Source organism: Pseudovirgaria hyperparasitica (genome assembly GCF_010093815.1).
Source record: "Pseudovirgaria hyperparasitica strain CBS 121739 unplaced genomic scaffold EJ05scaffold_6, whole genome shotgun sequence".
Classification (NCBI taxonomy): Eukaryota; Fungi; Ascomycota; class Dothideomycetes; order Acrospermales; family Acrospermaceae; genus Pseudovirgaria; species Pseudovirgaria hyperparasitica.
In genome coordinates, this window is record NW_022985554.1 from 488,662 (window position 1) to 510,838 (window position 22,177).

Below are 22,177 nucleotides of genomic sequence, written 5' to 3' on the forward strand. Positions count from 1 at the left end.
AGTCAAGCTGTCTGCAGGTGCATTCTACTATGTTCCACCGATGGATTGCCGCCCCGCTGAGTTTCTGCCTGAGCCCTAAGGCACACGTAAGGGAAAAGTGGGGCATACTACCCCAAGCTTCGCTCTCATATGTCAAGAGCTGGATGCCGAATATCGCCGTCATCCTCCTGACTAGAGAGATCGCATTTCCTCGCATCTGAGCTTTCATTTGATCATGAGTGCTAGCTTTTCTATTCCATTGCATTTGTTTGAACTCGTTCATATCATCGCATCAAGCAGTTACTTTGTTTCCTCGTAATTGTTTCTGCTACGACGTCACCTCTGAATCTCCCGGTACCCTCAACCAAACACGCGCAGAGCCATGCGCGGCTCACTCGGTCTCGCGCAGCGAGCATGGTCTAGCACAGGGAACGGAGCTCTCTTTTCCAAGATATCCTCAGTTCGACCTCTTCCATCGAGAACACAGCAGATCATCTCCTTACCAAGTCTTAAACCGCAAAGAAGTCCACATACGACAGGGCTTCGCGCAAGATCCTTAATAGACCGCGAACCATCAGTCAATTCAATACAGAAACGCGTCTTTTCATTATCGCGAGCATTGAGTGAGGAGGGAAAGGCGCCACCGCCTCCACGTCACCGGCCTTTATCGTATAAAGAGGAGCTAGAACAGGAAGGCAAGACAAACCCCGAGGATGCAGAGGACAACCGAGACGGACTAGACCAGGACTTTCAGAAATCTGAGAAGGCATCGCAAGCAGCAAAAGTTGATCTCACCGCTAGACTGAGCAAAGATGGAAGCAAAGGTGGACAAAGCCAGTTATGGCGATTGATAAAAGTTGCTAGACCGGAAGCGAAGACTCTTGGATGGGCATTCCTTTTTCTACTCATATCTTCTGGAGTATCCATGTCGGTCCCCTTCTCAATTGGAAAGATTCTCGACATTGCTACCGGCCAAGGAGAAGACGGCAAGACACTACCTTTCGGTCTCGATATGACCACTTTCTACCTAGGCCTCGGTGCTGTACTTGCCTGCGGTGCTGCTTCAAACTACATGCGTATCATCATACTGCGAATTGTCGGAGAGAGAATCGTAGCACGTCTTCGTTCTCGCCTCTATCGCAAGACCTTTGTTCAGAATGCCGAGTTCTTTGACGCAAATCGTGTCGGTGACCTGATATCTCGCCTAGGTTCTGATACCGTCATCGTTGGGAAGAGTATCACTCAGAACCTTTCCGACGGACTGCGCTCAATAGTCAGTGGAACGGCTGGTTTTGTCATGATGGGATGGGTCAGCTTGAAGTTGACAGGAGTCCTTGCTCTGATTGCTCCTCCAGTGGGCATAATCGCATTCTTAGCTGGAAGGAGGTTGCGTGAGCTAAGTCGGAGGATTCAGAAGAGCCTTGGTACTTTGACAAAGATTGCAGAGGAGCGGCTAGGCAACGTGCGTACTAGCCAAGCTTTCGTCGGAGAGATTGAAGAAGTCGGGCGGTATAACAAGCAAGTGAAGAAGATCTTCGAGCTTGGCAAGAAAGAAGCCCAAGTTGCCGCAGGCTTCTACGGCAGCACTGGTCTGATGGGCAATCTTACCATCTTGGCTATTCTGTCGATCGGAGGTGGAATGGTCAAGAGTGGATCAATCACCATCGGAGAGCTGACATCGTTCTTGATGTACACGGTCTACGCGGGCAGCAGTATGGTGGGTCTTTCGGGCTTCTATGGCGAGCTTATGAAGGGTGTTGGAGCCGCAAGTCGACTATTCGAGCTCCAGGACAGGAATCCCACATTGTCACCGACAACCGGACTCCCAGTCAAATCGGCAAAAGGAGACATTGTGTTCAAGAACGTTTCATTCAGCTATCCAACCAGACCCGCTGTAACCATCTTCAAGGACCTTGACTTCACGATCAAGGAAGGCACCAACATTGCCATTGTGGCCCCAAGTGGCGCCGGAAAATCGACCGTAGCAAGCTTGCTTCTGCGCTTCTACACACCAAACACCGGAACCATCGAGATCGATGGGAAGGATATTACAAGTCTCAACGCAAAACAGCTCAGAAGAAGGATCGGCTACGTAGGACAGGAACCAGTTCTCTTCTCCGGCACCATCGCAGACAACATCTCCTACGGCAAGCCCCACGCCACCCGTGCCCAGATCGTATCCGCCGCTCGCAGGGCCAATTGCCAATTCATCAGCGACTTTGTAAGCTCCCTTACTACCACATTTGTACACACCCGCTAACATGTGCAGCCCGACGGCCTAGAAACCCACGTCGGCGCCCGCGGCACCCAGCTCTCAGGCGGCCAAAAGCAGCGCATCGCCATCGCGCGTGCCCTCATCAAGGAGCCCGACATCCTCATCCTCGACGAGGCAACCTCTGCCCTCGACGCCGAGTCCGAGACGCTCGTCAATCAGGCCCTCGCCCGTCTGATTCGCGGCCACAACACGACCATTAGTATTGCGCACAGGCTGTCCACGATTCAGCGCTCGGACGTGATTATCTGTCTTGGTGCGGACGGCCAGGTTGCGGAGCAGGGCAGCTATAGGGAGCTGACTGCGAATCCGGACGGGGCGTTTAGTAAGTTGATGGAGTGGCAGCGCACGGGTGGTGAGCAGGCGCAGACGACGACGACGACGACGACGCCGAAGCCGAGTGAGGAGGAGGAGATTGAGGAGGATCTGCATGAGCGGGAGGAGGCGGAGGAGGAGGAGGAGGAAGTTGTTGAAGAGAAGCGGCGATGAGGCCCCATGGCATCATGACTGTCTCGATGGCTTTGGCAGTCAGCCTCTAACGGCGTAAGGGGCGTTGAATAAATTGGTCCGCATGGCTGGACTGTAAGACCAAAATCCCCGTCCACATTAAGACGCGGCCTGGCAGGACCGAGAGTCTCAAAGCTTTCGTGTGTATGTGTGTATATATTATCATCATCACACTCTACAAAAACCCCACATATCCCACAAATCTACCATCACTCTCCTCCTCCTCTCCCTCTCACACTACATACATGCTTCCCCCTTCACACCTTCTAACAATTCACTCACTCAACAGACTCCGCACCCACAAACACACCCACCCCAACCCTCTGCTCAAACACACTCCCTTCCGCATCCACCAAGCTCATCAAGATCCAATCAACCGCTGAAGACCCCGCGAGTAATGCCGCTTTATACACCGCGTCACCCCCATCCAAACGCACCTCCCCTTTCCCCTCGCGCACCATCGACACGCTATACACCACCGGCTCCACAAACCCCTCACTCAACCCCCGCAACCCAATCCGCCCTTCCCGCCCCAATCCCACGAATAAATGCGGCCCGCTCATAAACTGCAAATACCCGTCTAGCGCATCCCATCCCGGCGTATCGCCACCATCATCATCATGATCATCATCAACCCACCAATCCGGAACGCCGTCGTTGTCTGCGTCCCATGAGGCGGGTCGTGTGGTGGTGGGGAAGTGTTCGAGGCCGCCGACGTCGGATACCGCGTCGATGATGCCCCGGAGCCCGGTGACGGAACCGGTGTATGTGGTTGTGTTGTGGAGGGTCTCGTTGAGGATGCGGGTGTCGTGGAGATCGAGGGTGGGTGCGCGGGCGCCGGCGCGGGAGAGGACGTGTTTGTAGGCTTCGGTGGAAGAGTGGGTTGTTGTGGATGGGTTGAAGAAGCTGTGTGTGTGTGTGGTGTGGTCAGTTAAAGGGGGGGGGATATGGGGAGGAGGAGGAGGGGTCTTACGGCTTGGGGAAGAATTTCTGGTATGTTGGCGCGGGCGAGAAGGAGATGCTTGCCCAGCAGGCGCCTGTGACGGACGCCGGGGATGCATTGCCGGGGACATTTACGACTTGGACGGCGTCCTGGGCGAAGAAGGGCGGCATGGAGTTGCCGGCGCAGTGGTAGGTTTGGGAGCCGGGCATGTTGTCCTCGTAGGTGGCGCGGAGGTCGAAGCGGCGGGAGCTGGCGGGGCCGGGCTTGTAGTAGTTTCCGACAAAGTTGACCTGGTGGGCGCCGCCGTCGGTGACGCGGTCGCCGAAGTTGTACACGACGTTGTTGCGGATGTCGAGACGGCCGGCAAAGGCGCCGGCGGGATCGACGCCGCCGGCCATGCTCCAGCTGCGGCCCCAGGCGTGGGCGATGAGATTGTGGTGGAAGGAGCCGACGTCGCCGCCGATGGAGGCGGCGTAGCCGTGTGCTGTTCCGACGGGGTAGTTTTTGTGGCCGGCGACGTTGAGGGGCTCGGAGATGATGCTGTTTTGGAGGGTGATGTTGTATGCCGAGCGCGAGGAGAAGGATTCGTCGATGGACCAGCCTACGGAGCAGTGGTCGAAGATGGCGTTGTTGGATCCTTGCATGCCGATGCCGTCGATTGTTTCGCCGGAGATGTTTCCGGGTCGGACGCGGATGTGCTGCATTATGATGTCGGATGCTCCTGATAGGCCGAGGGGCCAGCCTTGGATGGCGATGCCTTTGCCTGGTGCGGTCTGGCCGGCCAGAGTAATGTAATTGCCGCTGATGGTGAGGCGAGAAGTAAGTGTGATTACACCTCCGATGTCGAATATGATCGTCCTTGGTCCGGTTTCTACTGTGAGAGCATAGCGTAGGGTGCCGGCCTTTGGTGTGGCTGTCGTAGCATAATCGTCCAGACTCGTGACCTTTACCACCCTTCCTCCTCTGCCACCGCGGGCGAATCGGCTGGTTGTTCTCGTTACTCGACTCTTCTCACTCTGGTCATGACGCAACTTACCCCCAGCCCTCAGCACCGGCAAAAGCCAATTGACGTGGTCGGAACATCCACGTTCGTCCTGGGGTGGTGTGACCGTCTGAGATGATATCGACTCGCCAATAGTAGGTCTCGAGCGAAGACACATCTACAGAGTATTAATCCTATCCCTTGAAGGAAAGAGTTACTGCGCACTAGTAAAGGTTACTGTCGCTTGAGCCTGATCCGATGCGACGATTTGCATGTTCTCAGGAGACCCGGGCCCAAAATAGACGTTATACTTTGAGCTTGACGCGGTTTTAGGTGCCTTCCAAGTTGCCACGATTCTACCGGAATCTCCATCGACGTGCTCGTCCGAATGGCTTGGGTAAGGATAGGAAGCCTGTAACTTGACGTTAGGAGCATCTATCTCAAACCCATTCATAAAAACTCGTTTGTCCCCGGAGCCAGACGAAACCACAGGCGTGTACTTGATCTCAACCATGGCGTTCGCTTCTACGGTAAAGGTGACGTAGGATGAGGCAGAGTCCCATATATTGTCCACCCGAACGCTTTGAACTCGATTCTACCAGTTGCTTAGCTGGGTAAATGGCACATGAGTGTTGGAAAATTGCTCGTACCTTAATGACTGGAGTACCATTCACAGAGACGGATATATTAGCAGTACCAGCGAGAGCATCCCAGGCGTTGTGATAGGTTAGTAGAGAATGTTCGCCGGCGGCGAGACCGTCGATGGTTAAAGATATAGGTACGCCTGTAGTGAGATCTGTCGAGACTCCCTCGCCAACTATACGCTCGCCAAGGAAGGCTAGAAATCTGGTGAAGATAAGTTTGTACGAGCTGCCCTTGAGGGTGCTGCCATCTCCAGCCGACAGTGTCAAGGTTAGGTTCCTGAACGTCGCGGTAGAAGAGCCGTTCTCGGAGATAGTCCACGTCTCGTAATCGGACTCCTGTTGATAGCCATTGATCTTGATACCTACCGGATTAAGCTTGATTCTCACAGGAGCAGCGAGTATCGTGTTGAGCGACTGGAGGAGTAATAACAAGAACACGGAAATCATTTCGAAGCTACTGTTTGACATTACTGGAATTGACGTCTTGACAAGCCTTTAAGCAGAGCTACCATATCCCCGCTACACTCGTTGATCATGACATAATAATGGTTCAACGGACTGAAAGCCTGCGGACATCGTCTGAAACAATTGATTGGAATTGCATAGTGCTCAGGGATCAATATTAATGGTGATGTCTGCATTTCCACGAATGAAATCCTTGTATAGCAAACACAACTGGCAGTCTGCCCTGACGAGCGGATAAAAGCATCGTGGGCATTCACGGACCTTCTAAGAGACAGATAAAGTCAACAACGATAGGGGAGCGATGTTATGATGAGAAGAAACGCTTGATGACCTGGGAGTGAAGCGTCCGAGGGGTCCACGCGAACGGGAAGCTTTGGCCACTCGCACGTGCACTAAAGCAACCAAAGCCCCTCGGCCTGCTGGCGTGCCCTCCAATGGGCTCCCGGCGCGCATACGAGCAATCGCCAAGGACGATGATCTCATGCGGACAGTTCGTGGTTGTGTTCAACCTCGGGGTAATATCTCACAACATGGCGTGACGCTCTTTACTTCATCCTATGCAGTGTGCATCTGAAGAGAGCATCATCAATCAAAGCACGCCTTAAACTCTCGTTGACTCAGCTTCGCAGTATAGCAATGGCGGCCTTTGTATACAACAGCCAGCTGGTGAGAGCATCATGGATGGAGCTCAGCTGTAGGATATGAACCTGACCATAAGATAGGATGCGTTTGCTCTGTACCACCAGATCCAGGCAGAGTCTCCCACCAAGAAGCTAGGGGGTCCTGATCTCCCTGCACTCGGCCATGCTCTCTCGGGAGCCACAGCAACCGCTGTCGCGAACGTTCTAATATATCCCCTTGAACTTGTCATCACGCGCCTTAAAGTCCAGAACCAGCCAGACAAGACCCAGGGATCTGAAGAGAAGACATATGACGGTATACTAGATGCTGTGCAGAAGATATATACAGAAGACGGGGGCCTTTCGGCTTTCTACAGTGGATGTCTATACGACACAGGAAAGAGCATCGCCGATTCTTTTCTCTTCTTCCTTGCATATAACTTCCTACGCACGCGCCGCCAGAATGCTCACAAAGACCTGAAATCTCTACCTGTCAGTGAGGAACTCATGGTCGGAATGGCAGCGGGAGCGTTCGGGAAGTTCTTCACAACACCAATTCAGCAGGTCGTCACTCGGAAACAGACCGCTGCGCCAGGTTCAAAAGCATCTCTAGCCCAGATCATATCGAAAACCAAAGCCGAAAAGGGCATCGCAGGATTTTGGTCGGGCTACTCTGCGACGCTTATATTAACGCTCAATCCATCATTGACATTTCTGTTCCATGAACTGTTTCTGAAAATGACAGTACCGAGGTCGAAACGGGAAAATCCAGGTCCTTGGCTGACCTTTCTGCTCGCTGCTGCGAGCAAAAGTCTTGCATCTACAATTACATACCCCTTCTCGCTGGCTAAAACACGGGCGCAAGTCTCGCCTGTAGCAACAGAGAAGCTGCAAGACACCAAAGGACATGAAAAAGTCACAGAAAAGCTGAGCAAAGTCGCCGCGCACCAATTGACCCTTTTCAGCTCCCTTGTCCGAATTGCACACGAGGATGGGATCCTTGCGCTATATCAGGGAGTAGGAGGGGAAGTACTAAAAGGGTTCTTCTCTCATGGTCTGACCATGCTCATGAAGGAACGCATACATCTCGCAATCATACAGCTGTACTATCTGATTCTAAAGGCATTGAAGAAATATCCCACCCCAGAACAAATGGCTGAATCGGCGAAAGAAGGTGCTCAAGCTGCTGCAACGAAGGGTCAAGAAATACTCCAGCAAGCGTCAGAGTCGACGCAGGAAGCGCTTTCGAAAGGGAAAAAAGAAGTCGAGAATTTGTATGTTGAGAGCAAGGAGACTACGAAGAGTCTTTTGTGGGGCGTTGTTGATGACGATGAATAATAAAATGGACAGGGATGGCTAAGGGATAATATTGGGTGTTCGGGAGTTAAAGAAATGTGATGGGAAGCTTCATGCGACAAATTCGCAGATATTTCGTTTGAGATACCAAAATGCAACCATTTGAGATTCAATAAATATGTTGCCTATTGCTGAGAAGTATTGAACACGAGGGTGACACGACTTATTGTTGACTGCCTGATCACATGCGGCTTAAACTTAAATCCCTTGCCCTGACAACGCATGGACCAGGATCGTTAGTTTACGCCCAGCCCCCCTCGCCTCCCACCACAATATACGGAACAAGACTGAATCACGTCAAGCACTCCTACTCACCACACCACCAGGCAGGATACTAACAGCAGCAGTTACGACCACCGGACCGGACTTGGACATCAGGAAAACACGACCCACGACGCACCGCACGCCAGCAACACCCCCAGGACTCTATACAGATCGCGCCAGGACCCGCAACCCTCACCGACACATACAGTTAATCCCACAACACGCTGCGCCGAGGGCCTTTCCCAATCGATAGGATATTAATTCAATCACGACTCTGGACATACTTCACCAAAGAGTCGCAAGCCCCTATACCACCACTGTGCGGAGCCCTGGGAGCCCGCGCACTTGAACGGCCGCCATGACCTCTACCGAGGAGCCACCGTCTTCGCCTGCGTTGCATAGTGGCTCATCACTAGAGGAAGAACTAGCATACTACAAGTCACAGTACGAACAGCTTGAGCTAGAGCTCCAAGACTTCCAGGCCAGCAGTAAGGATCTTGAGGCGGAACTGGAAAAAGATGTGGAGGCAAGCGAGAAAAGAGAGCGGCAGCTCAAGGAAAAGGTGGAGAGCTTGGGCTACGAGGTTGACGAGTGGAAGGCAAGTAATTTGGAATAATCCTGTCATGTCAGACTGTAAATCTAACGAGTAGTGCAGACAAAGCACAAACAGTCCAAAGCTGAGGCGAATTCGGCACAGAACACGTTGCAGAAGGAGATCACAGCATTACGCGACAGCCAACGCACACTTCAGTTAAAGCTAAGAGATGTTGAAGTCGTGAATGACGACTTCGAGCGCCAAGCCAGGAACACTAGCTCATCGTTGGAAGATGTAGAACAGAAGTACAATCAGGCTATAGAGCGTGGTGTGATGATGGAAGAGGAGCTCAAAGTCATGGAGCAGGAGCGTGAACAATTGCGCATAGAGACTCAACGGCTGCGCGATGAGCTCTCGGACTTGAGAATCGAAGCGGAAATCACCCACGAGAAGCTTCGGCACGCAGAGGAAACAATTCAAAGACACCATGAGTCCAGATCGATTTTGCATTCGACGGATACCTTACGCCCGCCCTCTCCGATGTCCGAGGCATCGACCTCTGCCACCACGCTTTCTTCTCCCACAAATTCTACACCACCCTCGAAACTAGGGGCATCGATAAATGCACCCACGCCTCCTTCACCGCCTCTATCAGACGCCGCTCCTGTAGCCCATAAGCGCACTCCGACAACACCTGCGCCGATTCGAAAGCAGACCGTGGTCGATGCAAATGCAACACCAAGACCTGGATACTATAGCTCACGTGCCCCACGTCACTCAAGAGGGCCTTCAATACCTGTTAGTGCGTCCGGACGCACAACGCCGTCAGTACCAGCATCAGTACCTCGACGAACAACAACATCAAGACCTAGCATGAGTCTACAGCCTGAACTCCCACGCTCTGGCTCCCTCATGCAGATTCGTGGGCTAACGGCAAGACTTCAGAAACTTGAGGAGCGTGTTCACACAACGAGATCCAAGCTTCCTGCACCAGTCAACACGCCGCCACGTGCATCGCCTCGCAATGGTTCGGCATTGGGGCATCACATCCCAACGACGGTCACTGTACGTAGTAACAGGAAACGTGCAAGTGGCAGTACAACGTCGTCTGTGGTGATAGGTGGTAATGGAGATACAGGCAGCCGGCAGTCCGTCTCGCGGCTCTCCTTTGGGATGCCTCAACGACCGCCGTCGGCGATGGACAGGACTACCGCGAGCAGCAGACCAAGCAGTCGGGCGAGCATCGGCGGCAGCCAACAACATGTCCGACCAAGTAGCAGGAGCAGCATGTCTGGCGCGAGGACACCACTCGGGCACTATCCATCAAGGCCCCGGTCAAGCATGTCATTAACAGCCGAAGACAAGGATATGGACAGCGGCATTCCTACGCCAGTCGTACGTCGGACCACACTTGACAAGAATTCTACCGGTATTCCTACTCCCTCCGGACTCCCACGTCGGCAGAGCGGTGGCTTTCCTCCGGCTCGGCGGACCAGTGCTGCAGGGATCGAAGGCGATATGCCACCACCAGCAAGTCGCCATCGGAAACTGAGTGATCTTGGAGAGACTTACTGATGGTGTTTGGAATTGTTGATGTTGAAAGGCTTACGAACTGGTATATTAATGAACGGCTTACGAGCGTTTGGGGAAGATGGATAGATGGGGCGAGTGGGAGTTTGGGTTGAGGACCAGATCAAAACATCTGCAACTCACTCCACGAACTTGTTTTACGTGTGAGGCGCTTCGCAACGAATTGATACCACTGAACGGAGACTCATCCAATCCGCTTTCATATGACATGACCTTTTATTTGTTGAACAACGAGATTTAGTCAGCGTCTGATGTGACATATCGCGCACGCTCCTTTGGACGAACCTATCCGGGTCTGGGGTGGAGTACAAGGCTGACTGACCATGGAGGATGACAAGGCCCGACAGGGTTGCGGTTCAAGTAGGGAACGGGGACGGGTGAATAGTGGAGCTAGAATTCCCGTGACATGACCCAACATTGAGTGGTAGCAAATTAGCAAGCGTAAAAACGTATTAGACCTATCCACTTCATCAGAGATGAGAGTAAATCAGCAAGCTCTCAAGTCGAATGATACCTATACACCTCATCAGAGGTAATTAGCCATGTTGGAACAAGCATACAAATCTCGATCTCCGCCCGTCCCAACCAGACCTGCCTTCGAGCTTAAGCATCGCCAGGTGGCCAGACACCCTCACTGCCAGCTCTGGGCCTTGAGAATTTATCCAACTATGCCGATGTTAGGCACCACCATCGCACCTTTCAGTGTCGGAGATGTCTCATTATCACTCGGCATCGGGGAGCGGACTCCGCAATATGCCTTGGAGAGCCGACACCGTGTCCGACGTCTCGGGGTAGGTGTAAGGCGGAGTAAAACTGTAGTGACACCCGACAGCGATTATTGACTGCTGGACTCGGCACCACAGACAAGACAAGGGACACTCGTAACTCGTGTTCTCCAATCTCTCTCTATCGAGGGGATCGATTGCTGCTAGCTGGTAGCATCGAAGAGTAGACGGGCGATCGGCGTAGCCTGCCGCTGGCTAATGCGACGTCATATTTAGCAGGGAGTCAATGTCAAGCAGACAGCCTTAACGAGACGGCGGGCCCCCAACGCTCGCCAGCGGCAGGTGTTGATCTTTGCTACCGTCGTCCCATCAAGTGTATTGTGTACTCTGTCCAACACCAGCACCGCTTCATCTTCGCGACGGTGTATAGCGTGTCGTCATGGCGACTCACTTGCGGAGGATTCTAAAGACGAAATTAGTCGCGTAGATATGAATGGAGTGGCTCAGTCAGGGCGCTCTGCTATGCTGAGTATACTCGGTGCCAGAGGAGCATCAACAAAGTTGGGACACAGCAGGGACCTGTGACGCCAACCGGGAAATATTTTGGGGTAAATTTCAGGGCTCTGCAGTTCTTTCGAGTCGTCCGGGTACTGCACTGGCCACTCTGGGGAGCTAGCGTGCTAGTCTAGCCTCTTTGGGCATCGCAAGACCCACCCACGCTCAACAGCTCCATGCTGAGGAAGCTCTGTGTTTCTCCCAAAGATTCTATTCATAATAATAATAATCTTTTCTCGCGCTCCTCCGCAACCTTCAACTGTCTCGCTCTACATCCTCATCCTACTCTCCATACTCTGCCTCATATCTCACCTCTCGTCCTGTCGATTAATCGCACCTCCCAGCCTCTCCTCTACAAAGAAACTACGTCTCGGCGTTAGCAAAAGGATCCCCGGCCTTTTCTGCGCTACCGGACACTCCTGCGATTTTTTGGGGATAAAGTGTTGTCTTCTTCACAACCTCACTCCGAACTTTTTAGAGATCCCGTCCCGAGGATCCCTTTGTATCTCATACTATACTACGCTATAGGCGCACTTTACAATTCTTGTAATCGCCTGTACAGAGTCTGTCAGACGCCTCATCTGATCATAATCGGGTCCCAGCTCTCCGCCCGGCCCCCGTAACTCAACAAATCACGCCTCCCTCGAACTTCTTTTCTTTCACTTTCTCAGTCAGCGAGCTCTCTACATCACAATGGCGCAAGCCAACGGACACTCGAATGGCTATCCCAGTGCTAATGCCGCAAGATACGACCTCCCCGCTCACTTCATCGGCGGCAGCCATCTTGGTGTCGCCAGACCGAGCAAAGTCAGAGAATTCGTGGCTGCGAACGGCGGCCACACTGTCATCACAAATGTGAGTAGCAGAACGGATCCGAGGTTTCCCACGAGACCGAAACAATGGTTGTGCTGTGGATGTTAACGAATGTTCTAGGTACTAATCGCAAATAACGGTATTGCGGCGGTCAAAGAAATCCGCAGTGTCAGAAAATGGGCATACGAGACATTTGGCGACGAGCGAGCTATTCAATTCACAGTTATGGCTACACCAGAAGATTTACAAGCCAATGCAGACTACATTCGCATGGCTGACCAATATGTTGAAGTAGGTCGAAAATGCAGCAAAGCACAGAGCATTACCAGACATGCGCAGAGTGGATGACTGACATTGAGCTCTAGGTTCCTGGTGGGACCAACAACAACAACTACGCCAATGTCGACTTGATTGTCGATGTTGCTGAACGCATGGGTGTACACGCCGTGTGGGCTGGATGGTGAGTTTTTGTCGATATTTGTGCCTGTAGCATCACTGATGGAAACTCTAGGGGTCACGCATCTGAAAATCCGAAACTTCCTGAATCTCTCGCCGCATCGCCAAACAAGATTGTGTTCATCGGTCCTCCGGGATCAGCGATGCGATCTCTGGGTGACAAGATCTCGTCCACTATAGTTGCACAGCACGCCGGTGTGCCGTGTATACCCTGGTCGGGCGAAGGCGTCAAGGAGGTCGAGATCGACGACAAGAACATCGTCACGGTCCCAGATCACGTTTACGACAAGGGTTGCACACATTCTCCCGAAGAAGGTTTGGCAATGGCTAAGAAGATCGGCTTCCCGGTCATGGTCAAGGCTTCAGAAGGAGGTGGTGGCAAGGGTATCCGCAAGGTCGAGGACGAAAAGTCTTTCCATGAGCTGTACCGTGCAGCCGCAAGCGAAATCCCCGGTTCACCCATATTCATCATGAAACTCGCTGGAAACGCGAGACATTTGGAAGTGCAATTGTTGGCCGACCAGTACGGAAACAACATTTCTTTGTTCGGTCGAGACTGCTCGGTGCAACGACGTCACCAAAAAATTATCGAGGAGGCCCCGGTCACAATTGCTGGCCCCGAAACTTTCCAGGCTATGGAGCGTGCCGCTGTCTCGCTCGGAAAACTGGTCGGCTATGTCTCTGCTGGAACCGTCGAATACCTGTATTCCCACTCCGATGACAAATTCTACTTCCTAGAACTTAACCCGCGTCTTCAAGTCGAGCATCCGACAACAGAGATGGTTAGCGGTGTCAACCTACCCGCGGCTCAGCTACAGATTGCCATGGGTCTGCCACTTCATAGAATCAGGGACATCCGAACACTCTACGGCGTGGATCCACACGCTGATACTGAGATCGACTTTGATTTCAGCAAGGAAGGTAGTGAGGTGAACTACCGCAGACCAAAGCCAAAGGGTCACACGACAGCTTGTCGTATCACATCCGAGGACCCCGGTGAAGGTTTCAAGCCATCCAGCGGCACTATGCACGAACTAAACTTCAGGAGTAGTTCTAATGTTTGGGGCTACTTCTCTGTCAGTTCGGCGAGTAGTATCCACAGCTTCTCGGACAGTCAATTTGGTCACATTTTCGCTTATGGTGAGAACCGAACAGCCTCGCGAAAACACATGGTCATCGCGCTGAAAGAATTGAGCATTCGCGGTGACTTCAGGACGACCGTCGAATACCTAATTAAGCTTCTTGAGACTCCGGCTTTCGAGGACAACACTATTACGACGGGCTGGTTGGATGAACTCATCACCAAAAGACTTACTGCAGAACGCCCAGATCCTATGGTGGCCGTCATTTGTGGTGCTGTAACGAAAGCTCATGTTGCAAGTGACGCGTGTATGTCAGACTACCGTGCCAGCCTAGAGAAAGGTCAGGTTCCACCCAAGGACTTCTTGAAGACTGTATTCCCGGTCGACTTCATTTACGAAGGCAACCGCTACAAATTTACTGTTACTAAATCCAGCGCGGACAGCTACACGCTTTTCATCAACGGCTCGAAGGCGCAAGTCGGTGTGCGAGCTTTGGCAGATGGCGGTCTTCTGATTCTGCTGAGCGGCAAGAGTCACAATGTATACTGGAAGGAAGAAGTCGGCGCTACGCGTATTAGTGTGGACAGCAAGACCTGCTTGCTCGAGCAAGAAAACGATCCAACCCAACTCCGCACTCCTAGCCCTGGTAAGCTAGTCAAGTTCACCGTGGACAACGGTGCACATGTGAGCAAAGGTTCGGCCTTCGCCGAAGTTGAGGTCATGAAGATGTACATGCCTCTCATTGCTCAAGAGGATGGTGTTGTGAATCTTATCAAGCAGCCGGGAGCAACGCTCGAAGCTGGAGATATTCTCGGTATACTCGCTCTGGATGACCCAAGCAAAGTCAAATCCGCACAGCCCTTCTTGGGCCACCTTCCCGATCTCGGTCCACCACAAGTCATGGGTAGCAAACCTCCCCAACGATTCGTATACCTTTTCGGAGTATTGCAACACATCCTAGAAGGATTCGATAACCAGGTCATCATGAAAGATTCTTTAGAAGAGCTGATCGAAGTGCTCCGCAACCCAGAGCTCCCATACGGAGAATGGAATTCGCAAGCTTCTGCTCTGCATGCTCGTATGCCGCAGAAGCTTGACCAGTCCCTGGCTCAGATTGTCGAGCGTGCGCACCAAAGAGGTCTCGAGTTTCCGGCTAAGGCCCTCACGAAATGTTTCAACAAGTTCCTAGAAGAGAGTGTCTCCTCAGGTGATCGCGACATCCTGCGATCCGCTTTGGCTCCCTTGGTTGAAGTGATGAAGAACTACACCGAGGGTCTCAAGCACCACGAGCACGACGTGATGATAAGTCTTCTCATGCACTACTACAATGTTGAGAAGCAATTCTCATCCCGTGACTCTCGCGATGAAGAGGTCGTCCTAGCACTTAGAGATTCCAACAGGGATAATCTGGGTATGGTTGTGCAAACTATCTTATCGCATACTCGATGCTCCGCGAAGAACAATCTCATAGTTGCCATCCTCGATGTTTACCGACCTAACAGGCCTAATGTTGGCAACGTCGCAAAGAACTTCAAGAGCACGTTGCAGAAACTCACTGAGCTTGATTCCAAGCCCACTTCTAGAGTATCTCTCAAGGCCCGCGAGCTGCTTATCCAGTGCGCTATGCCTTCGCTCGAGGAGCGCACGTCGCAGATGGAGCACATTCTCCGGTCTTCGGTTATCGAATCGAAGTATGGTGAAAGCGGCTGGGATCATCGCGAGCCCATGTTCGAAATCCTCAAAGAAGTTGTCGATTCCAGATTTACGGTATTCGATGTCCTACCTCAGTTCTTCGCGCATAAGGACCCATGGGTTGCCTTGGCGGCTCTGGAGGTCTACACCCGCCGAGCATATCGTGCCTACCAGCTGAGAGCTATCCACTACAAGACGGAAGGAGAAGCACCCTTCATTCTATCCTGGGACTTCGCTTTGCGCAAGGTTGGCGAGTCTGACTTCGGCTTACCAGTCGAATCATCACACCCGTCGACACCTAGTACTCCACTAGGAAATGATGGGTTCAAGCGTATGTCATCGTTTAGCGATCTTAGCTACATGAATCGTCGCGGCGAAGAGGAACCCAGCCGCAAGGGTGCCGTGGTCCCGGTCGAGTTCCTAGACGATGCTGAGGAGTACCTCGCCCGCGCTCTTGAAGTCTTCCCTTCCGTCCGGACACGAAAACCAAGTGGACCTGCTGCTCCCCTCACTGACCCTGCCAAAGCGCGTCGGCCTGCTCCAACTCCTCAGATTGATACATCAACTGACGAGCTAACGAACGTTTGTAATGTCGCTGTCCGTGATGCCGAGAGCTACGACGACAAGGAGATACTGGCTCGTATCACATCCATTGTCAATGACTACAAGGAAGAACTCCTCGCTCGTCGCATTCGACGTCTCACATTCATCTGCGGTCACAAGGATGGTACTTACCCTGGATACTACACATTCAGAGGCCCCAGATACGAGGAGGATGCCAGTATCCGTCACATCGAGCCTGCCTTGGCCTTCCAGCTCGAACTCGGACGTCTTTCCAAGTTCAACATCAAGCCGGTATTCACCGAGAACAGAAATATTCACATTTACGAGGCTATCGGCAAAGGTGTAGAGAACGACAAGAGGTACTTCACCAGAGCTGTCGTACGATCTGGTCGGCTTCGAGAAGACATTCCACCGTTGGAATACATGGGATCCGAGGCCGACAGATTGATGAGCGACATTCTCGATGCCATGGAAATTATTGGCAACAACAACTCGGACATGAACCATATCTTCATCAACTTTTCTACCATACTTCCAATCGAGCCTAGCCAACTAGAGGAGGCTCTGGCAGGATTTTTGGAGCGCTTCGGTCGACGACTGTGGAGACTTCGCATTACGGGTGCCGAGCTCCGCATTGTCTGCCAAGATGCAAACACAGGAGAAGCCTACCCGATCCGTGTCATTATCAGCAACACCTCCGGTTACATTGTCCAGGTCGAGCTATACGCAGAGCGCAAGTCTGACAAAGGAAAGCAATGGCTATTCTACAGCATCAACGCTGCTAAGCCCGGATCCATGCATCTATTACCCGTGGCTACTCCATATCCTACGAAGGGAGCTTTGCAACCCAAGCGTTACAAGGCCCACGTCATGGGTACGCAGTACGTCTACGATTTCCCCGAGCTGTTCCGCCAAGCCGTTGAGAATAGCTGGAATCAAGTCGTCGCCAAACACCCCGGTCTCAAGTCAAGCCAGCCAAAGAAGGGAGAGTGTATCGAGTACAATGAGCTTGTTCTGGACGACACTGATAACCTTGCTGAAGTCAGTCGCGATCCAGGCACCAACTCCATTGGTATGGTCGGATGGATGGTGACTGCGAGGACTCCGGAGTACCCTCGTGGCCGCAAGTTCATTATCATTGCCAATGACATCACCTTTAAGATTGGTTCGTTTGGTCCTTTAGAGGACAAGTTCTTCCACAAGTGCTCAGAGCTTGCCAGAAAACTAGGAATACCGCGAATCTATCTTTCTGCAAATTCTGGTGCACGTCTTGGAATGGCCGAGGAGCTCATTCCCCACTTCTCTGTGGCTTGGAACGACCCTGAAAACCCGCAAGCTGGGTTCAAGTACCTCTATCTGACACCCGAAAAGAAGGCGCACTTCGAGGAGGCTAAGAGAAATGTTGTCATCACCGAGAAAGTGGTCGAAGACGGTGAAGTACGCCACAAGATCACCACTATCGTCGGAGCTGAGAGCGGTCTTGGTGTCGAGTGCTTGAGTGGATCCGGTCTCATCGCTGGTGCTACTTCTCGCGCTTACGAGGACATCTTCACAGTCTCCCTCGTTACTTGCAGATCCGTAGGTATTGGCGCATACCTCGTCCGCCTTGGACAGCGTGCTGTCCAAATCGAGGGCCAGCCCATCATCCTCACTGGTGCTCAAGCCATCAACAAACTCCTTGGCCGACCAGTGTATACGTCGAACTTACAACTTGGTGGAACACAGATTATGTACAAGAACGGTGTCTCTCATCTCACAGCTGCGGATGACTTCGAGGGTGTGTCGAAGATTGTTCACTGGATGTCGTTCGTACCGGACAAGAAGGGCAATCCGGTACCAATCTCGCCATCCATTGACAACTGGGACCGTGACATCACCTTTTTCCCGCCACAAAAGCAACCTTACGATGTGAGACATCTGATCGCCGGCAAGCCAGATGATGAAGGTTTCCTTTCAGGCCTCTTCGACAAGGACTCCTTCGAGGAGACTCTAGGTGGATGGGCCCGCACTGTCGTCGTTGGTCGCGCTCGTCTTGGTGGCATTCCGATGGGTGTCATTGCTGTTGAGACACGTTCTGTTGAGAACGTAACGCCAGCTGACCCTGCCAACCCTGACTCCATCGAGCAAGTCGCTTCTGAGGCCGGTGGTGTCTGGTACCCCAACTCCGCTTTCAAAACCGCTCAAGCACTCAAGGACTTCAACAACGGAGAACAACTCCCATTGATGATTCTGGCCAACTGGAGAGGTTTCTCTGGTGGTCAGCGTGATATGTACAACGAGGTCTTGAAATATGGTTCCTACATTGTCGATGGTCTCGTGAAGTACGAGCAACCAGTTTTCATCTATATTCCACCATTCGGTGAACTTCGTGGAGGCTCATGGGTCGTGGTTGATCCTACGATCAATCCACAGATGATGGAGATGTATGCCGACGAGGATTCCCGAGGTGGTGTCCTTGAACCAGAAGGTATCGTCGGCATTAAGTACCGTAAGGACCGACAACTGGAGACGATGGCTCGTCTTGACCCTATATACGGCGAATTGAGAGAGAAGCTCACCAAAAACAACCTCCCTCAGGAAGAAGCCGCGAAGCTCAAGGCCAAGATGACCCAGCGTGAAGAACTCCTTCTTCCAGTCTACGGTCAGATCAGTATTCAGTTCGCCGACTTGCACGATCGCGCCGGCCGCATGCATGCCGTCGGTGCGATCCGCCAACCGCTGCGCTGGCAGAACGCTCGCCGCTTCTTCTACTGGCGTTGTCGACGTCGTCTCAATGAGGAATATATCCTCAAGCGGATGGCCGCAGCTGCACCGGCCGACCTTACCAGTCGTGGCAACAACCTCGCACACCTCAAGGCGTGGTCTGCCGTGGCGGACTTTGACAACGACGATATGTCGGTCGCGATCTGGTACGAGGAGAACCGCAAGGAAGTTAATGCTAAGGTGGATAGCATCAAGAAGGATGGTGTAGCGAATGAGGTGTCGGCGCTGTTGCGCAAGGACAAAGACAGTGCGCTGAAGGGTGTTGCACAAGCTTTGAGTGTGTTGCCAACAGCAGAAAAGGAGGAATTGTTGAAGATGCTACAAAAAGCATAGACAAGACGATGAAAATCCAACTCTGAAGTGTTGTTGCGGCTAGCGAAGTTGATAGGATTCGGGACCCTAGAGACGGACCTGGACACAAGGCGCTGAGACATGGTATCATGTGTAATTAGTAGATCTTTTTATTCTGCATTCCTGTTGCGTTTGGACGGATGTCAAGGGACTTATGAGGATACGTCCTGGAATCTGACTTATGTTTGTATTTAGCATGTAATTCTTCTCATTTTCAATGCTTGTTTTATTCGAATCTATATTTGATATTCGCATAGACTATAAAGCTTCTCGTCTACATCCGTTAGGCTACTACAATACCTGCTCTCCCTAATTGCACAAGTTTTCTTAAACTACGCCATGCATGGCTACTACCGTATCACAGCTGGTTCTTGCTTGTACTTCCAACTTCCAAGAGTTCCGAGTCTGGATGTGGTGCATAGTCATATCCGTGACATTCTAGAACTGAGGTTGGGCGAATGACCAAACGCTCAAGCTTAACCTCAACTCTCTTTTTCTTGTTGGGGTTCAGTACAACTCCATCCCCCTCCTTCCCATATTCCAATGTCACTTACATACATCAAACCGCGCGGGGGCAGCCAAGCTGTCCATCGTGGCAAGGAGACCCTCCTTCCATCACCGGAGTCGAGTCAACCCAGATCCCCTGAGGTGTCGGCGAGAAGATATACATTCGATCACTACACCCAGTCTTCTTAGGAAGTCCAGTAGGTGGAAACTTTTTGCTAATGTAGTCATGATTTATAGCAAGTATGGATGCTGATGATTGTGCTGGTGTATTTGAGGTTTAAGGTGGGGAGTTCTGGTTTGTACCCTTTGGGAGGTGTGGGGGGGAGGATTTGTGGATACGGAGATGGGGGTGCTGTGGTATGATGAGTTCTGCTATGGGTGTACGTGGATGTACTCTCCGCTCAGTTGCGTTTTTGACGCCGTGTAATGCTGCAGAGTTGTCATGGCTACTGGTGCTTTGATGGGCGAGTGTAGCATCTCTGGCATACTCTACTTTTCTGGATAGTAGTTGTGTATGAGGGTTTTTGAAGTGGATGGATGTGTTTGTTCACTGGTCCCCTATTGTGTACTGATACTAAAGCAACATGAGGAGACTTTTTCTTGGTTGTTAGACCTGTTCATATACCAAATGGCTGACTGACCTGGCACAGAGGACAGAGTGAGGAGTATCAGCTTGATTCTGCAGAACACACCTCGCCTCTTTTTATTTATATCATGCTTCCTTCTATGAATGACGGCTATATGTACGTCGAATTATGCTGTGTCTTTCGAACAGATTATCGTCCTAGGCCCGGAGATGGTTCATGGTGTTTTGGGGGATATGCTCAGGAGTACAGATATTGATTGTCTGTTTGTTGGCCTACTCGCCTAAAGCTCTACTGCACTACTCGAGGAATCCAAGTCAGGCCGTGAACAAATACGCTTAGGGGTCTCTACTAGCCAGTGTTGACTACGACGCCTATTCCTTATGTGGTAGTAAAGGCGGAGTTTACAAGGGAAATATAGATAGTAACACGAGGTCGTGAGATAACAAAGATCGACTGGCGAGATCAGTGAAATATGAGCATTACTACAATCTTGGAGTCGGTTATAGCGACGACGAGTGGGCTTGATAATGTAAATCTGCGCTGAACTGTTCATCGATGTCGTACCCATAGCAAAAATTTATGGGAATCCGATCCGCAATTCCGGTGGAGAGCTTACTCTCAATGGCAATGGTAGTTGCTGCTTGTGCTTGCGAATCAACATCGTCTCTCTGAACGGATATGATTAAGTCCTCTGTCCTACTGAAGGCTAGGGAAGTAGTTGATGGTAAACTTCTGCAGGGCGGACACCACACCTGTGTCTGAACCATTGCAATTTGGGCCAGAATGGAGTCCCGTACTTTGGGAAAGGTAGACTTGGGGGAAATTTGGCCTTCAGGCAACTGATATTGGTCATATACGAGTCGACCACAGCTCTTGTCGAGTTTGGCTCGAGTTGGTAGTACAGTAGGAGCCATTCTACATCGACTGTAATTATTCCTACTGGTCTATAAAGAGCATACCTCTATCATACTGTAGATATTTGAACAATATCAACATCTGAGAAAAGCGGTCATTATAGAGGCTGTAACCGAGCTCAGTGTTTCTCCTCCTTGTGCCCAATTTTCGATATGTTTTGTAGCAGCAATATACTACATATCAATCACACAAAACTTGGAATATCCCGCATCTGGTAGCTTTAATTATGCCCCAGACTCTTGATATATGGAAAAGTCCATCCAAGTAACGTAGCGCGACTTGCCCCGGGACCTACGATCATTTGATGGCTGAAGGATCACAAACGAAACCCAATGGGCTGGAGTAGACTTATCAAAAGCTTCTGTACTACTTCTTACATGCTTGAGTATATGGTTATATCTCCATTGAAAGAAATACGGTCTTTCATCTTTGGCGCATGTCACCATTGCGCTTGACACCCGTTGTATGGGCTGAAGTGCTTCGTTTTTGTGCAATGTTTTGGCGTGTATATCGTTGGTCGGTTGTCTCACTTATTCCGATGGCACAGCACATAGAAATGTAAATGTTTTCTCTATTGCTTAGCTTGGCGGCATTACACAGGATCAGCTCCGTATTGGAGTGCGGCGCGCAGCTTCTACCTACTAGGTTCGCTTGTCGATCCATGCTGACTAAACATCGGAGCTTGCAACTTTCGCACACAACGTTGAAGTCGCAAGTATTCACAATCGACGAGCTGCAACCCGTGCTGCATGATAGTCCTCTTACCTATTACGATATTCTCCAGATCTACGCTATCACAGAGTCTCTTTGAGCAATGAACGGCGGTACCGTAGCAGCACGAGATCGGGAACACGCGCTCAGGCCAACCTGAATCTATGCCTGAGGCATTGAATATGACGGGAGCAAAACCGCCGGCCGGCATCCTATGGGTGAAAGTGCCTATTAGCAGGTGGAGTGGACTCGACTTGATTCCGGCCTTGATCCTACTACTGCTACTGTTACCTTTCACC

The 22,177-nt window shown here is 51.6% G+C and overlaps 5 protein-coding genes across 5 annotated transcripts; 4 read left to right on the forward strand and 1 right to left on the reverse strand.

Moving 5' to 3' along the window:
• Positions 1-281: 281 nt before the first annotated feature.
• EJ05DRAFT_328485 (uncharacterized protein) lies at positions 282-2,875 on the forward strand. The gene is made up of 2 exons (XM_033740825.1): positions 282-2,200; positions 2,249-2,875. The coding sequence occupies exons 1-2, from the start codon at positions 362-364 to the stop codon at positions 2,738-2,740; spliced, it is 2,331 nt and encodes a 776-aa protein (XP_033601442.1). The 5' UTR covers positions 282-361; the 3' UTR covers positions 2,741-2,875.
• An 852-nt stretch (positions 2,876-3,727) lies between these two features.
• EJ05DRAFT_463642 (pectin lyase-like protein) lies at positions 3,728-5,012 on the reverse strand (the record flags this gene model as incomplete). Its single annotated transcript, XM_033742723.1, has 2 exons — positions 4,738-5,012; positions 3,728-4,685 (listed from the first exon to the last, which is right to left on the reverse strand). Exons 1-2 carry the CDS (start codon positions 4,782-4,784, stop codon positions 3,728-3,730), a joined length of 1,005 nt encoding a protein of 334 aa, XP_033601443.1. The 5' UTR covers positions 4,785-5,012.
• Positions 5,013-6,246: 1,234 nt separating this feature from the next.
• Positions 6,247-7,897, forward strand: EJ05DRAFT_463643 (mitochondrial carrier). Its single transcript, XM_033742724.1, has 2 exons — positions 6,247-6,458; positions 6,515-7,897. The coding sequence occupies exons 1-2, from the start codon at positions 6,429-6,431 to the stop codon at positions 7,748-7,750; spliced, it is 1,266 nt and encodes a 421-aa protein (XP_033601444.1). The 5' UTR covers positions 6,247-6,428; the 3' UTR covers positions 7,751-7,897.
• A 351-nt stretch (positions 7,898-8,248) lies between these two features.
• EJ05DRAFT_328580 (uncharacterized protein) lies at positions 8,249-10,421 on the forward strand. The gene is made up of 2 exons (XM_033740827.1): positions 8,249-8,630; positions 8,688-10,421. The coding sequence occupies exons 1-2, from the start codon at positions 8,391-8,393 to the stop codon at positions 10,140-10,142; spliced, it is 1,695 nt and encodes a 564-aa protein (XP_033601445.1). The 5' UTR covers positions 8,249-8,390; the 3' UTR covers positions 10,143-10,421.
• Positions 10,422-11,649: 1,228 nt separating this feature from the next.
• EJ05DRAFT_475230 (acetyl-CoA carboxylase acc1) lies at positions 11,650-19,451 on the forward strand. Its single transcript, XM_033743760.1, has 4 exons — positions 11,650-12,292; positions 12,371-12,541; positions 12,616-12,710; positions 12,762-19,451. The coding sequence occupies exons 1-4, from the start codon at positions 12,131-12,133 to the stop codon at positions 19,138-19,140; spliced, it is 6,807 nt and encodes a 2,268-aa protein (XP_033601446.1). The 5' UTR covers positions 11,650-12,130; the 3' UTR covers positions 19,141-19,451.
• The last annotated feature ends 2,726 nt before the right edge of the window (positions 19,452-22,177 follow it).

What these genes read in the sequence shown, in the direction of transcription:
- EJ05DRAFT_463643 (XM_033742724.1), top strand. Translation starts at nt 6,429, where the DNA reads ATGGCGGCCTTTGTATACAACAGCCAGCTG. An exon ending in TTGTATACAACAGCCAGCTG is followed by an intron (nt 6,459 to 6,514) that starts GTGAGAGCATCA and finishes ACCATAAGATAG; the next exon opens with GATGCGTTTGCTCTGTACCA.
- EJ05DRAFT_328580 (XM_033740827.1), top strand. Translation starts at nt 8,391, where the DNA reads ATGACCTCTACCGAGGAGCCACCGTCTTCGCCTGCGTTGCATAGTGGC. An exon ending in ACGAGGTTGACGAGTGGAAG is followed by an intron (nt 8,631 to 8,687) that starts GCAAGTAATTTG and finishes CGAGTAGTGCAG; the next exon opens with ACAAAGCACAAACAGTCCAA.
- EJ05DRAFT_328485 (XM_033740825.1), top strand. Translation starts at nt 362, where the DNA reads ATGCGCGGCTCACTCGGTCTCGCGCAGCGAGCATGGTCTAGCACAGGG. An exon ending in GCCAATTCATCAGCGACTTT is followed by an intron (nt 2,201 to 2,248) that starts GTAAGCTCCCTT and finishes TAACATGTGCAG; the next exon opens with CCCGACGGCCTAGAAACCCA.
- EJ05DRAFT_475230 (XM_033743760.1), top strand. Translation starts at nt 12,131, where the DNA reads ATGGCGCAAGCCAACGGACACTCGAATGGCTATCCCAGTGCTAATGCC. An exon ending in GCCACACTGTCATCACAAAT is followed by an intron (nt 12,293 to 12,370) that starts GTGAGTAGCAGA and finishes CGAATGTTCTAG; the next exon opens with GTACTAATCGCAAATAACGG. An exon ending in CACGCCGTGTGGGCTGGATG is followed by an intron (nt 12,711 to 12,761) that starts GTGAGTTTTTGT and finishes TGGAAACTCTAG; the next exon opens with GGGTCACGCATCTGAAAATC.